This window comes from Sciurus carolinensis, chromosome 12 (assembly GCF_902686445.1).
Source record: "Sciurus carolinensis chromosome 12, mSciCar1.2, whole genome shotgun sequence".
In the NCBI taxonomy this organism is placed as follows: Eukaryota; Metazoa; Chordata; class Mammalia; order Rodentia; family Sciuridae; genus Sciurus; species Sciurus carolinensis.
In genome coordinates this window covers 1,769,234-1,784,942 of record NC_062224.1, presented here as the reverse complement: position 1 = coordinate 1,784,942, position 15,709 = coordinate 1,769,234, and the positions used below count along the sequence as shown (strand labels likewise).

The 15,709-nt window shown below is 59.1% G+C and overlaps 1 protein-coding gene across 3 annotated transcripts in view; it reads left to right on the top strand.

Annotated features, from left to right (window-relative positions):
- Positions 1 to 15,709, top strand: part of Sipa1l2 (signal induced proliferation associated 1 like 2) — a 123,117-nt gene that overhangs the window by 52,663 nt on the left and 54,745 nt on the right. For all 3 annotated transcript variants that reach the window (XM_047520243.1, XM_047520242.1, XM_047520241.1), the window contains exons 2-4: positions 6,338 to 8,067; positions 13,780 to 13,913; positions 14,764 to 14,952. In XM_047520243.1, the coding sequence (XP_047376199.1) occupies positions 6,588 to 8,067; positions 13,780 to 13,913; positions 14,764 to 14,952 (1,803 nt within the window). In that variant the 5' untranslated portion in view covers positions 6,338 to 6,587. The remainder of the gene's footprint in view (positions 1 to 6,337; positions 8,068 to 13,779; positions 13,914 to 14,763; positions 14,953 to 15,709) is intronic.

Genomic DNA, 15,709 nt, shown 5'->3' with positions numbered 1-15,709 from the left:
CTGAGGCCAGCGTGGGTCGGTTTGTGCGTGGCGTCGGGGTCTGAGCGCGTTCTTCGCACGTGGACTTCCCGTTTCACTGGAACCGCTTGTGCAGAAGGCTGGCGTTCCCCGTCGCGCGCAGCCGGCTGGCGGTGGCGTGGCGTCTGTGCGGGTCTGGTCTGGCATTGCTGTTGGCGCGGGGTCTGTCCTGAGGGCAGGCTGCTGCCTGGCACAGCCGCGTTCTGATGCATTTTGAAAGCAGAACCTGTTCTCTGTTGAGGCGTTTTGGCGACTCAGGGTCGCTTAAGATTCTGTGTGGACTTAATGATTAATTTCTTTCCTCTTTTCACAAAAAATGCCCTTGGGCAGAGATGGGTGAGGCCCAACAGTGGGAAGCAGGCTTGGCAGCCCCTGGGTTGGCGGTGGACAGTGAGGCTGTGGAGTGGAGCCTGAGCTGTCACAGGAGCCCTGAAGAGGTGACCGTGAGAGGTTGGACCGGGGCTGAAGACGGTCATCATCGGCAAAGAGGAGGCGCGGGCAGCTGCTGGGGTTGCCCCGGAGTTTGTGGAGTTAGGAGAAAGCAGCCTGGGCCAGCCCTGAGACTGTCGGCCTTCAAGGAAGGCCCCGGGGTGGGAGCTGGCCAGAGGACAGGGAGCCGCGGGCATGGTGTCTTGGCTGTGTCTTGTCGCCCAGTCCTGGGGCTGTGGTGTGCAGCCATGCCAGCGCAGGGGGCAGACAGAGGCCACCCGGGACCTCCAGCGAGAGCCAGGCACCACTCCAGGGACCGGGGCCCGGCTGGGCGGAGGCCATGGAGGCTTCCGCTGGGTGTCCCCCTGGGCTCCCTGACATGCTGGGGTGGGTCCTCATGCTCCCTCGGAGGACAAGCCAGGGTGTGGCAGCTTCGTGAGAAGGAACTGGGTCCCCCAGTGTACCAGGATCCTGCTGGACTCCCTGAGAGCCTCCTTACTGCCCCAGGGGCCCGGCTTTCCTGGGGCTGCACTTGGCAGACGCCCCCAGATAGTATGGGGAGTGTTTAAAAACCGGGCAGTCACCACAGTGGACTTCCCACCCAGCACAGGTGTACCCCCTTCAACGCCGCCACTTACCCGTGGTCCGAAACCCAGAGGAGATGGCGGCTCTGTGTTCTCGGGTCCGGAAGTTCTTACCTCCGGCCCTGCCCAGTGTTCGATCCAGGACGGGAGCCTCAGAACCAGCCTTCGCGGCCAGGTCTGCCAGACGTTTGCCAGTCTAGAAACGTTGTTCCTGAGCCGTCCGTTCATCAGCGTCACCGCCTCATCAGAGTCTGGTCGTCAGTGTGTCCCACACCCGTCACTTCCATGGCCCGCACGTGAGGCGATGCTGTGTTCCCTGGCCGGAGTCCAGCCTTGGAGGTCCAGGCGTGGGCCACAGCTGGGCTCTACAGTGCCATTGGCCGCGGGGAGGGAGGTGAGCCAGGGCCATGTTGCTCCTCCCTGTTCCCATGTGTCAGGGTTAGGGCTGACGGGAAATTGGGGTGGAAAATAAGCATTTTTGCTGTGTGCGTGCTTGTATTATCAACATGCTGTATGGTTTTAACCATTTTTTCCTTGAATGGGGCTCATGATTTGTTCATTTTCTGGTGTTCAGTTCCTTCATTGCAGCTGAGTCCTGATAAGAGCTCAGGACCATAGCGTTGGCCTGCAGGACTCGCCGCGGCCTCGCAGGACCAGAGGAGCACTCCACTTAAAGACACGCATGCTTTGTGTCCAGCATGTCCTCCATTTCTGCCCTGTGTTTTGTAGATTGCAACAAGGGCTTTGGTGTGAGGAGAGACGGTTCTCAGGGTGGGAAGCCCTTGGTCTCCTGGAGTCCCAGCCTCTGCCTGCTGCTCCCCTGGCATAGCTCACTGCCCTGCAAACCCACAGACTCCCTTAGCTTTTCATGTTCACAGAGGGCCAGGACAATTCCTGATTTTTACTGGGGAACAAAGGTCATAGAACTTAGTGAAATGCAAGAATAACTGAAAACTATTGGTAACAATGCCCTTGATGTTAAAAATTAACTCTCAGAAAGGAAAGAGAACTACCTTCGGCAGCAATCTAGAGATCCGTGTGCATGCTGATTGTTTTAAGGTAAACCCTGGGTCTTCGCCCTGCCAGGTAGCCAGACTCTGGGTTTAGGGAGTTCCTGTGGAAAGGACACTCGGGCTGCGGTGAGGTCGCCAGCCTCACTGCAGTGTTAGCCTCTTCCCTGTATGGAGTCCAGGAACGGGGCTGAGGACTCTTGCACTTACCTCCTTGTGTCGTTCAAGCCCAGCAGCTTGGGAGCAGTGAGTGTTCCCCTCTTCAGGTAGGAGTACAGCAGGTGTCCTTGTGCTCCCGTGAGCTGGGAGGGCGGTGTTCCCACACAGCCAGGGTCATTGCAGGCAGCACCTTCTTGATACTTCAGTTAGCCAGCTTTGTTTTTGAGGAAAAGTGCCATGGCCTTATTACCTGAGAACATAACATCGTTCAGTGATACTGTAAAACCATCATGACCAGATTGTTTGCAGCTCAGAGTAGGCAGGGCGCAGATGCGTGGCCGTTTGTTAAGAGGAGGCTCTAGGCTCCGTTCTGTTCACGTAGCTTGGCCTCTAGCTCAGATGGGAAGCTGAGGGTCCCTCTCAATCTGGTATTCAGTTTCCAGGTGCCATCCTGACTTGGAATGGTCCTGCTCATGGCGGCGTCCAGAGCCTCAGGAAGCCTCCCCAAGAGGCAGAGCCATGCATACAGCTGCAGTGTGCAGCCTGGGGGGACCGGACCTGGCCCACTGGGTGTCGACCCTGTCTGGGGAGGGGCCTGTCCAATGGGGAGGATCCTGGGCTGCTTCGAGCTGCAGGTGACGCTCACCTCGGTGCAGTCGGGAGGCACCTTCTGCAGCCAGCTCACTTGGCGGTGGGGGGCTCTCAGAGTGGATGGCTGTTGAAGTTCACGTTCATGGTAACTGGTAACAGTTTGGAAAAGTGACTTTTGCCAAGCGATGCCCTGCAAGGAGTGAACAGTAATCCGTATCTACCTGTCTTTCAGTAAGGAACACGTTTCTGCAAAATCGCACTGAACTCTTTTAATTAAAATAGATTCTGCAACTACAAGAACATGCCATTTAAATATATTATAAAGGCTCACTGCCTAATGTCTTTTTTAGTTTCTGATACTGTATTTCATATTATTGAACCTCTACCACGTCCTAAAGCCTGCTGGGCACAGCAGATGAGACGCTGGACCAAGCGACCATCCTGCCCCCAGGGCTGCCTGGGGACATGCTCGCAGAGAAGCAGGGGCTCTTAGAGGGTACAGAGGACAGAGGCGTGGGCAGGGAAGGACGCCGCGGCAGGTGCCCCCGGTGGGCCAACTGCGAGGGGAGTGATGAGGGGCTGTGGTCATTTTGGCCGGGCATGGTGCACTTTGGGGTGAGCAGCTCAGATCCTGGGCTGAGTGTGGGTGTTGGAGGACTGGAAAGACACTTGGTGTGACGCCACCGGGGCTCAGGGTGGGAAAGGGGGCAGAGAGACAGGTAGACGGAGCTCGCGCCCCTCAGTCTCAGCGGTCTGCTGTGGAGTGAGACGTGGCAGGCGGGCGCCAGACAGGTGGAATTCAGGCTGTATCCCAGGCCCCGGGCAGTGGCCAGCCTGCCCGCTGTGATTGGCCAAGCCCAGGTCCTGTGTTTGGGGTAGAGTCAGCCCCCTGTGAGTCAGGTGGCTCTCCAGAGGAATCGAGGACCGTCCCCAGCAGGAGGGGAGCAGGCCTAAACCAGACCAGCTGTTCTCCTCTAAACCTCATGTCTCAGCATGAAAAATGCTTAAAAATCACTCCCAAAGAAGTATTATCAGATTTCCAGGAAGATGGTTTCACGCGAGTTTGCTGTGTATTTTTTCCTTTGTAACAAACCTAGTAAATTTCAGTACAAGTTCATTCATTTTTGATGGCTCTAGTGTTTTAAGGCGATCCTTCTTTTTGGTTGTGTATTGGCGTCTTCTTTTCTTTCAAGGGACATGGAGTAAACACTTTGTTTTCAGTGCTTGTTAAACGTCCGTAGAGTTCGAACTCAGAGGGAGGTGAAGGCCTCGGAGGAGACAGGCTCTTTGGTAGGAGTCCAGCCCGGCCAGCCTCCCAGGACCGGCACCTGCTGTGCCTCCTGTGCGACTTCCGACTCTGCCCGCTGACCTCTGTCCTTCGCACACTGTCAGTGAGCCACAGGGAGCAGCCCTGGAGTGTGGCTGTGGCCCCGGGTACGGCCGATACCCCTGTGCCCTCTGTCCCCAGCGTCCTCCAGGACCCCTGCCCCTCGTCCCCCGAGTCCTTCCCCTGGACGAGGTATGCTGTACCAGCCTGGCCTTCATCATGAGCTCAGCTGTCCAAGGAGGGCAGCAGGACCTCCCCTAATTTGGGGGTAACACTGACTTACAAATAGGATACGGGAGTGTCAGACAGAGATCACGGCGGGTCTTTGCATTTGGGTCTGTTTGTCTAATTAGGAACGGGTGGTTTCTGGTGTCCTCCAGGGTCGTTGGTCTCTTCAGATGTTCTGTTCTTGGGCCAGTTCAGGGAAGTGACGAGTTCCTCTGCGTGGCCAAGGCTGCGGTGGCTTCTGCGCACTCGCGTGTCCCGGCTCCCCCTCTGCTGTGCCCACGTGTGGTGGTTCTCCTGCCTGGCGGCTCCGGAAGGAGTGTGTCCTGCACCTGGGTCGCCCTTCCTCTCCTCTCCTAGCCCCGGTCTCTGGCTTCCCGTGCTTCGTTTTCCTTCGTTTCTTTCGGTAGTGGTGGTTCAGTTCCCGTTCACCTCCGGAGAAGACGGGGCTGGAGCTGGAGCTGGGGCGGCAGGCTCTGTTGGCAGAACATGAAACCTGTACTGTTCAGATAAAACAAGGTCATCCTAATGCCTCTGAGCCTTGGCATGGCTCTCTAGCAACTGCGGGAAGGAACTTTAAGATTTTGTTGCGTTTTGTAGGCAGCAGTTACCAGCAGAATTGGAAGGTTCTGTGGAATCCGAGCCTAGTGAATCAGACACACCCTCGCAGACGGGAGGGATGCTCTCGTGTTCCTCTGTCACCGTTTCCGTTTCCAGGGACACATTCCATAATGGCTGACTTGCGTAGGAGATTCCGTCATCCAGTGTCAGCCTCAGCGCTCTGCACACAGTGACTGAGGGAGCAGGAGGGTGGGCCACACATCTGCACCAACACCTGCACCAGCGCTCGCATCTGCACCAACCTGTGTGCACCTGCCACTCAGTAGGTCCACTGTCTGCACTGACCTGTGTGCCTACCGCTCACCTGCCCGTGGTCACCACGTCTTCAGGTACCACACCTCCTCAGTTGTGAAACCGCTCGGGTCACACCCACACCCACACCTTCTTGCCCAAGGGCACGCAGCTGCTGTCCTGGAGCCTCTACGTGCTGGATGCGGTCAGGCTCCCCCGGGGAGTCCTCCTGCCGGGTGCTGGGGTTTCTTTGCCAGCTAAACTGCAGCCGTCGCTCACGCTTGGGCAGGGCGCGAGTAGCGCCGCCGTCACGCATTTCTTAGTGTCGCCGCTTTCAGAAGAGGTAGGGAGGCTCTTCTGGGTTAGACGGTCTGATAGGACTTGGGAGGATATAAAATACCTGTCAGTGTTTTTGTCTAATCAGAGATGGAATAAACGAGAAGAAAGGCGTTTTTAAAGAAGAGTTGATCGAATTGTTTCTGCCAGGTCAATTGCAGAGTTACGTATGTCTTTTATTTCATCCTGCACGTTTGACCTAACGCTGTAGCACAGTGACCTACAAAACTTACTCTTTGAGATGCCAAGTCCCCGAGGACCCCCTCCTGCTCCCAGGGGTCTCCGAGGTGCGATTTGATCGTGAATGGTGGTTGGGAAAATGCCTTGCCAGTGCCGGTGTGGACTTCTGCTGTGGGAGTCCTGGCTGCTCTGAAGGAGTGGTCGGGCTCACACCCATGTGAAAGCTCACACACGGCTGTCACGTGTGGCCTCCAGGCTGTGTGACATTACCATGGCTATGGCTGAAAGGCAGAGCTGCCGGCCTGGGAGTGTGGGTCAGCAGTGGCCGGGCAGGGGAACAGCTCTGTCGGGTTGACGGGCGCTGTGAGACCCTCTGCCCAGAGCGAATGGGGGAGGCATCCTAGCAGGGCCCTTGAGTTCACGGTGGGCTCCGCGTGGGCTCTGCCAGCTTCCCACGGGATGACGCTCCCAAGAGGAGAGGTGGTGGCAGCTCTCGGAGACCTGAGGCTTGACAGTTCAGGGAATCGCTGTGGCAGAAGCAGGAGCAGAAGGCAAGAAACCAGACCGCAGAGCCTGTTGACCCTGAGCCTCATCAGTTGCTAATGTCCTTTCCTATCTTGATTTAGGTGAAGAGAATACCCATGGTCAGCTGTCTGGAGGATGCTGCTGAGAAGAGCAGGCGACCAAGTCGCCAGCGGCCAAGAAGCAGGTTGGCTTGGAGAAACTGAGCTCTGAAGACATTGACTGCTCTTGGTGACGAGAAAATACGACCGGAGCCCAGGCCTCTCTGCGCGCGTGTGCTGGAGTTGTGAATGGCAGTGGAAGGAGGTTTGCGCCGGTCTTCCTGGTGACACTCAGCTGCTCGCCAGGGTGGACATGAGCGACCCAAGACAGCCACAAGCAGAGAAGCACAAGCTTGGCAGAGCCTCCGCCCAGTTCACGGACCCTCCCAGAATCATGCAGTCGGATGATTATTTTGCTCGGAAATTTAAAGCCATCAATGGCAACATGGGACCTGCTACTTCTTTAAATGCCTCAAATTCCAGTGAGAGTGGCGGTGGTCCGGCCAGCAGTACCCCAGCTGTGCCCAAAATGGGCGTGAGAGCCAGAGTGTCTGAGTGGCCTCCTAAAAAGGAGTGCTCCAAGGAGCTGCCCTGCAAGACGCTGTGGGAAAGCCGGTCTCAGAGCAGCTATGAGAGTGTGACCTCCATCCTGCAGAACGGGCAGAGCGGCCAGGGCGGCGGGCAGCAGGAGGAGCAGCTGGGCCTGGACCTGGTGGAGGCCAGGTGCACCATCGGAGACATCTTTGTCCACTCTCCCCAAAGAGGGCTGCACCCCATAAGGCAGAGGAGCAACAGTGATGTCACCATCAGTGACATTGACGCTGAGGACGTCCTGGACCAGCGTGCGGTCAACCCCAACACCGGGGCAGCCCTGCACAGGGAGTACGGAAGCACGTCGTCCATCGACAGGCAGGGCCTCTCTGGAGAAAGCTTCTTCGCTATGCTGAGAGGCTACCGCATGGACAGCTATGACCCCAAGGCCATGGTCCCTCTTGGGTTCCCTGAGTTCTTCCCCTGTGACCCCGCAATCTCCCCCAGCCTGCAGGCGGCAGCCCAGATTTCTCGGGGAGAATTTGTTCGCATCTCAGGATTGGACTACGTGGACAGCGCGCTCCTGGTGGGGAGGGACAGGGACCAGCCTTTCAAGCGCAGGTTAAAATCAGAGTCGGTGGAAACATCCCTCTTCCGAAAGCTGCGGACCGCCAAGAGCGAGCATGAGACCTTCAAGTTCACGTCCGACCTGGTGGACAGCCGCCTGGACAGGGTTGTCCGCCCTTGGAACTGTCAGCGGTGCTTTGCGCATTACGACGTCCAGAGCATCCTGTTCAACATCAACGAAGCCATGGCCACCAGGGCCAGCGTGGGGAGACGGAAGAACACCACCACGGGGGCCTCGGCCGCCTCGCAAACCCAGGCGCCTGCAGGCCAGGCGGGTGGCTGCGAGTCCCCCCTCGGGAGCAAGGAGGACCTCAACTCGAAAGAGAGCCTGGACGCTGACGAGGGGGACGGGAAGAGCAACGACCTGGTTCTCAGCTGCCCTTACTTCAGGAACGAGACCGGCGGGGAGGGCGAGCGGCGCGTGGCGCTCTCGCGGGCCAGTTCAGCCTCCCCGGGCGCCGGTGAGAGCGGCTCCTTCGAGTCCTCGCTGAGCTCCCACTGCACCAACGCAGGCGTCTCCGTCCTGGAGGTGCCGCGGGACAGCCAGCCCGTGCATAGGGAGAAGGTCAGGCGCTACGTCATCGAGCACGTTGATCTCGGGGCCTACTACTACCGCAGGTTCTTCTACGGAAAAGGTAGGCGCAGCCGCGGCCTGCTGGCCGGTCCTCGGGTCTGAGGCCCTGCCCACTGGGCCGCCCTTCTCGCTGCCGTGGAAACCGCTCTGCCTGCGCTGGTTCGTGTCCCGGTGTGGAAGCGCCCTTTCTGTCCCCCGTCGGTCACTGTCTGTCGCCCTGTCTCGCTGTCTCGTCTCGGCCTGCCGCACCCGTCTCTGTCTCCACTCACCCTGCCGTCTCTTCCACCCGCGAGCATCTCACTGTCAGACATGCCTCACCCTTTCCAGAAGCCTTCCCTGGTGGCTCTGTCGTGGGACCTCCCGTGGCATCCCCTCCAGGCTCCCCCGCATTTTGCTTCCACCACGTTGCTTCGTGTAGTGCACGAGCCGAGCCCTGTTGCGAGAACGTGGGGTTCGCATGATGAGTTGTTTCTTTGCGGTTCCGACTGGTTTTACATACTAAGAAACAATTCCCTGGTTCTGTGGTCTTTAAAGTTCTTCAGTCCCATGTAAAATGAACAACTGCAGCTTTTGTTTGCATCTTGAGGCTTGAGGGGGTCATCTTCAGGGGCACGTAGAGTCCTTGGCCTTCAACGGTTTTCCTGGGTTATTGGGGACCACAGGTGACGGAGCACCTGGCAGTGGAGCAGTGTCTCCCACGTCCTCCTGCTTGGCACAGCTCTGCCCTCCCTTCTCAGGGTCGTGCTTGTCTGTTCAGCTCCACCTGCCCCCCCCCGGCCACAAGTACTGCCTGGCAGCGCCCCAAGGCGGCTGCTGTGGGCCCAGCAGGCCTGTCCCGTCCCTCGGGGAGTGCACCGCTCTGTCCTTCTGTCTGCTGAGCACTTGCAGTTCTGGACTCCGGGTGCTTCTCTTGGAGTGGATGGCGTAACTCGGACCTCAGGAGGGACTCGGGTCCCTTGCAGCAGTGCAGCCACCATGGGCGACAGGGTTGGCCAGACAAGTTGCGATCATCACGATTTCCCCTTTCTGCATACAGGTGTCACCCCTCACCGACACTGTCACGAAGTCACGTGAGTCAGAACAACACTCACGATGCTGGATGAGCAAGCTGAGCAAGCTGACGTTCACCTCATGCCACAGTGGTCACTGTCCCCAGGAGGGTGACCCGGTGGCTGAGCAGTTCTGCCAACAGTCTTGGTCCCCCTGTGGCCTCACTGTGCTCTCTCTTGCCATGTGTTGAGCCCCTGGGTGGTGGAGCCCAGGACCTTTGGGCTCCCCTTTGCCTGTGCCGTACCCGCCGGGACACTCGGGGACACGCCCTCCTAGGCAGCACGCTGCCAGATACTGCTCAGGGCCGGTCTCTGGGAGGAAGTCAGTCGCTTCCAGAAACGGGGCGCCTGGAGCAGCGGCTCCCCCGTGAGATGGCTTTTGCTGGCAAGCGAGGCACCAGGACTCAGATGAAGTCCAGCCTCCTGGTCTCTCTGGGTTTCTCATGCTCTAAGTCTGGGGCAGCCGGCCCTTCTGTGGCTGATGTCGGGACACGACAGTTGTGTGTACGTGGACATTCTGGGGCCAGTGACACTCTCACATCCCGAAGTGCACTTGGAAGGAGAAGCCGATATTGACCTAGGATCACCTCCCTTGTGTCCTTGGGAACTGCTCTGGAGGGGTGCTGTGGTTGCTAGGTATTCTCTTTGATCCTGTGATGGCTTTTTGTCATTATTCGCTTAAATTCTGATCTATCACTTCCTTTTTTAAAGCCAACACTTCTCCCACATTTTTAATTGGTGCATATTGAGGGTGATCTGTGACTTTTTAATGACTTTGAAGACTCCTCTACAAGTGACTTATTTCTTTTGCCTCTTGTGATTTGCTGCTTAGGATTTTCGAGGGCATTGGGAATGACATCATACTTGTTAGATTTGAATGTGAAATAAAAAATCAGCACGCTCCAAATGAGAATCCGTGGAGATGCCTGTGACTCGGTGCAGATGGACGCAGAAGTCCAGGGTGAGGGGATCCTCCTGGGCCAGGGCTTGGCCACGGCCCCAGCCCTGGACTTCTCCTTGAGGCCTGCAGGAGGGGGAGCAGTCCCCAAGGCCCGTCTGTCTGCCGTGTTCTGTGGCTCCATGCTGGGGATGAGGCAGTCCCTGCACACGGAGCACCTGTGCAGTGTGGCTGCCCGTCCCCTTTTAGCCCTTCCCTGTGGGCGGTGAAGTTGGTTGTTGGAGCAGCGCCTGGTGCTCCTCCTGGTCCCCGTGTGGAGCCATGAGGGACTAGAGGCACTGGCCAGCTTCCCAAGTGGTCAGGCACCCAGGCCGAAGCCGCCTCCAGAGTGGAAGGCCCGCGGTGTCTGCAGCTCAGGAGTCATGGGGACACCTCTGCACAGAGGGAGAGGCCTGGCCCCAGCTGGCCCAGCGGCTGAGAGTCGGCTTTCTCCTGTGCTGCATCCCTTCCACTTGCCAAGTTCTTCGCTTCCGAAACTGGCTTCCAGAGACCTTTTGATTCCTTCCACACACCTTTTATTTTGATCTGTGTTCTCTGTGTCGCTTCATTTTCAAAAGCCTTGAATGGCTCCCAGTCACTGGGAAATGTTTAAAGTGCAGACTTTAATGAGGCGAGCTGCTCTTTACAGGCTGCTGGTGTGGAAAGGCTGCTCTTTACGACGGGGTGTGTCCTGTGACACATGGTCACTGGAGGCGTCCTCAGGACTAGGGATTTATGGGGGGTGTGGCCCGCCACCATGTGCTGCACACAGCTTGGCTTGTCCAGGCAGGTCACCGTAGCCTTCAGGGAAGGGCTTAGGGGAACAGGGCCACCGGGAGCACGGCCGCAGTCAGTCACATCCCTGCCTCTGCTGGCAGTGGCCACTTGCTGCCCTGCTCTTCCTCTGAGGGAGCTCCTGGTGAAGGCGTGGTCCCCTTGGGTCTGAGCTTTGCCTGGGTGGAATGGAGGGCAGCAGGTAAATCAGACCTCGAGGGTCCACGTGCTGGAATTGGGAGGCAAGGTGGTATCATGGGCCCGTTTTGAAGGACACCTGGACAGCACACGCGTCAGGGTCCTCGTGCTGCCTCTGAGCCTTGGCGGGCTCACATGTGCCCTGTCCTTCAAGCTCTCAGGGGAATGGCCGTCGCATCAGCTGCCCTGGCCTTTTCCCTGGTCACCCACTGCGGTTTGGCAGTTTGGTGATGGCTGTGTTGCATTCCCCAGGGTTCCTGCCAGCAGCCGCAGCCTCAGTCAGGGAGGCTGTGGGACAGCTGTGGTGGCTCCTTCCAGCGGCTCCAGGACAGGCGCACCGGAGGCACGGGGTGTGAGGCAGACTTGCCTTCTCCCGCTGGCTTTACCGAGTGCACGCTGCCACCATTGCTTCTGAGCGTCTGTGTCTGAGACCTGCAGGAGGAGGTGGCACGCCTGGGAACGTGCTTCAGGGTGTCCTGGGTGCATAGGTTCCCAGCTCTCTGCTGAACTCTGAAGTCAGCTTCCTGCTGGAGTTATTTTGGGGACTTTGCATAACAAGTCCAAGGAAAGAAACGGCCTGTTTTGGGAGTCCCATACAGGAGAGTGGCGTGCGGGAAGGTCTGCTCTGGCGTGTGCGTGGAGGGTGGCCCCTTGGCCTGGAGCTTTGTGTAGAGCTTTTCTGGCTGAGCTTTTCTTTCTGTATTTGCTACAGAAACTGTGTGCCCAAGAGGTCCTCTGGGCTTCCTCTTGCCTCAGCGGCTTCTAGACTTCTGGGGCCAGAGAAGCTCAAGATTCTTTTTGCAGGAACCTTCCAGGAAAAAAAAAGTTTCTACCTGCCTCCATGTGCAGTGAGGCCCCGCAGAAGCTAACGCCCTGTCATTGCACAGGATGACGCCTGGCCCTCCCAGGTCCCTTTCTGCCCAGGGTGGGGGCCCTGGTGCTTTGATGGGCCAGTCTAGCTGCGAGGGAACCTCTCAGTGTCCACAAGGATGCGGGCTCTTTCCAGGCTCCTGCTCCGTGCTCGCTTCGGTTCTGCTGTTCCTAGCCCTGTGCGCTCTCAGCCCCGTCAGCTTCCCCTCTCCAGGGCTGGCCTGTGCTTGTTCGCACCCTCCCTGAAGGACGACATCCGTCAGTCTGCTTAAGGGGCCGCTGAGAAGAGAAGACCCCTGCGGAACTTGTGTAGGAGCCCTCTCCCCTCAGTGGCGCCAGCTTCTCCTTGTCTGGGATTATCTTGTTGCCACTAGACGTAGTGTCCATTGTCATTGTAGTGGGAGGTCCACTCTTGGGAATCAGAGGCCTGTGGGTAGGGGGCCACTCAGGGTGGTGTCTGCGCCTGGGTTCACATCCCAGCTCCTTGTGGAATGCTCCTTGAACTTCCGTGTGTCTGTTAATCATCCCGCAAAGGGCTAGTGCCCGTCTGCCACGCAGCTTGCCCCGGGTTCTCCAAGCAGCAAGACCACGCTCCCTGGGGAGAAACCATAGCCCACCCCACTGGTGCAGGCTTCAAAGGAAGGCAGTTGGAATGGTCCAAAGACAGAGAGGTGGAGCAGGACTGTGGCTGTGGCTCAGGGGCAGAGTGACCTGGGGGCTGGGGCTGGGGCTGAGGGGCAGAGCACTTGCCCAGCACGTGTGAGGCACTAGGTTCCATCCTCAGCACCACATAGAAATACATAAAGGCATCGTGTCGATCTGCAACTAAACACTATGTGGGGAGGCCTGGGAACCTGTCCGATGGTGGCCGCACCCTTTCCAAGCAGTCCCTCCTGGTCACGGACGCAGCTGCAGGACGGAGCATACCTTTACACACAGACGCCCCCACTGAGTGGTGCCAGGCCGCCTCTGCTTTGAGTCTCATGCACGGTGGCCTTTTTCTCTCTGATGTACAGTCACAGACAAAAATCAATAGGGAGCTGGACACTATTAAGTTCCCACGGTTGAGCGGAGCACCTTCTAACAGTGGGACTATTCTGAAAGAAGATCCTCCTCCGAGGACACCGTCGCCCCGCTCAGCCTCTCTCCCGGCCAGTACTGTTGCCGCAACAGAGGCCCCATTGAGCCCTGGGGCTTCTAGCCAGGACTGCCAGCCGCACGTGGGCCTGGGCACCGCGGGCTGTGTGGCTGGCAGGGAGGCGCTGGCCTTCTCTGGAGGATGCAGTCGGGCCTGGCTGTGCCGTCCCCTGTGGCATAGGACCCTGTGAAGGGCGGGCACCACCAGGTCGGCTAAGCCTGGCCTGAAAGGCCCTCCGCCAGTCCCTCAGCTGCAGGAGCTGGTGCTGTAGTGTTCCTGGAACACTGGCCAGGGCAGCGAGTGGCTCTGAGGGCCTTCTGATCACAGGTCTCAGCCCCGCAAGCCTCATAAACCTGCCCTGTGTGCACAGGCAGGTACTTGCCCCGGGCCCTGGGGTGCAGGAAGCCACAGGTGGGCTTCCAGAGGCCTCTCGCTCTCCCACGCTCTCCCAGTGCTGGCCCCCGAGGAAACCTGGCGAAGGCCGCCTCCTCTCCAGCCCCTCACTGACCGTGGTTCCCCTGAAATGGCCGTCTGGTTGAAGAAGGCTCCTTCCCAGGCAGAAGGGCCTGCTCTGCGGTCCAGCTTCTGCTTCGGGCAGCAGCCAGGCATGGTGGCGTGCTCTCTGCAGTGACGCCACCACAGCTTCGGGCCAAGGAGTCTTCTGCCCTGACCTGGCAGAAGCAGAGTGAGAGGCGGGAGAACGAGGACGTGGCCTGGGTGGAGGCCTCTGCCCTCGCAGACGGAGGGGCGCGCGCTGCGTGGCGCCTGGGTTCTCTCTCCTGACGCCCCCTCTCTCTCGCATCCTAGAGCACCAGAACTACTTCGGAATAGACGAAAACCTGGGCCCGGTGGCCGTCAGCATCCGCAGGGAGAAGGTGGAAGACCCCAAGGAGAAGGAAGGGTCCCAGTTCAACTACAGGGTGGCGTTCAGGACGAGCGAGGTAACAGGCTGCCGGGCCCTGCGGCTGTCCGGGCAAGTCCGGCTCCCGTGACTCCACTGCCCTGGCTGGACGGGGCACTGAGGGTCTGGTTTGAGGGCTAATGACCACACGTTTAAGGTAATCAAAGCGGGGTGCAGGGTTTATTCCAGGTGAAGTTTGGGACCCTGTCCCGGATATGCAGTGGCAATGACCTTGCTGCCTTACGAGGTGGAAAGGATAACGTGGTGAGACGGCCTGGGGCTGAGACAGGACAGACGCAGGGTGTGGTGCACGTCAGCGCTGAGAGTGACCGTCCAACCCAAATCGGGGATGCAGGGGGAATATTCCTCCCGTGTCGAACCAGGCTGGGGTGCGGCGAACCCACACTCGTCTGGCTGCGGACCAGCTTGGTCCCGGCCTGACTCTGAATGAAACGTGATATTGGTCACTTCTGAAAATACCTTATGTACCCATATGAACACAACGCCGCGAAGCCCACTGTGTAGTAACGTGCGCTAAGAGCCAAGCGTGGCGTGGGCAGTGGCGCGGCGTGATAGCCCAGCAGGCGGCTGCGCTGTTCGCACAGCTACACCTGCTCTGCACTGAGCTTTTGGTCCCTCGGTCCGCTGAATTCAGAGGCTCTCTGCTTGGTGACCCACTTCCGGATCAGAGAGGAGAGCGCCCTGTCCAGCCCACAGCTGCGTAGGCAGGCGTGGCCCCGTGTCTCCCCGGGTGTGCGGCTGTTCTGGTGCCCAGGCTCCCTGCTAGTTAGGTACACGAGATGAGTCCCTCTCAGTGACGTGGTCGAGGATCGCCCTGCGCAGAGAACCAGGACTCAGCACTAACTGGCGTCTGGTGGCTGTCCCCGCAGCTCGCGACCCTCAGGGGTGCCATCTTGGAAGATGCCGTGCCCTCCACTGCCCGGCATGGCACTGCGCGGGGCCTGCCCCTCAAGGAGGTGCTGGAGTACGTGGTCCCGGAGCTGAGCACCCAGTGCCTGCGGCAGGCCTCCAACTCGCCCAAGGTCCCGGAGCAACTGCTGAAGCTGGACGAGCAAGGGGTGAGCACGGGGTGGGGCGTGGGGCCCAGGCCATGTTCCCGAAACCCCGGGGCTCCCGTCACCTTGGAAGACCACGTGGTGTAAATGCTTGGGAGCTCCGCGCTCTGGATTCCCGAACACCCTTCCTCCCATTCAGAAACCTGCCGCGGGCACCTCTGTCCTTGCTGCCCCGTCGGTGTGTGCTGGGAACAGGAGCGTCCAGTCGCCTGGCCGCGGAGGGTGTGCGGGCCTCACTGGCCCCTTACACTTGCCATGAGGACAGTGTGACGGTTGGGTGTCCCAGCATGCCTGAGGAAGACCGAGGCTGACCAGCACCTTGTCTCTTGCCCTTGGGGACAGTAAGCCAAGACCGGGGCCTCCCCAGGCAGAGGCCGGACGCGAGCTTGGGGATGGGAAAGTGCAGCGAGCGTCGTCAGGTCTAGAGGCAGTGGCGGTTGACCGAACCCCCCTGGCGCACAGGCAGCCGTTACCCTGAGAACCCTGAGCATTCCAGTTTCTTCACAGAGAAGGAAGCCTTGAGGTGGGGCTGCGGAAGGGCTGAGTGGCAGCCGCGCACAGCAGCCTGGAGTCTTGAGCCAGGGGCGTGCGCGAGGGTCTTCCATCCAGCGGGAGCTGAGAGCCAAGTGGGTTGTGCTGGAAGGGGTCCCAGGCTGAGGAAGAGGGGCCGGGCTGGCGGGAGCCCACCAAGTGCTCACTGACCGGCAGGGCGCCCACCAGCATGGTGGGCTAAGATGGGTCTTTTACACTTCATATGCAA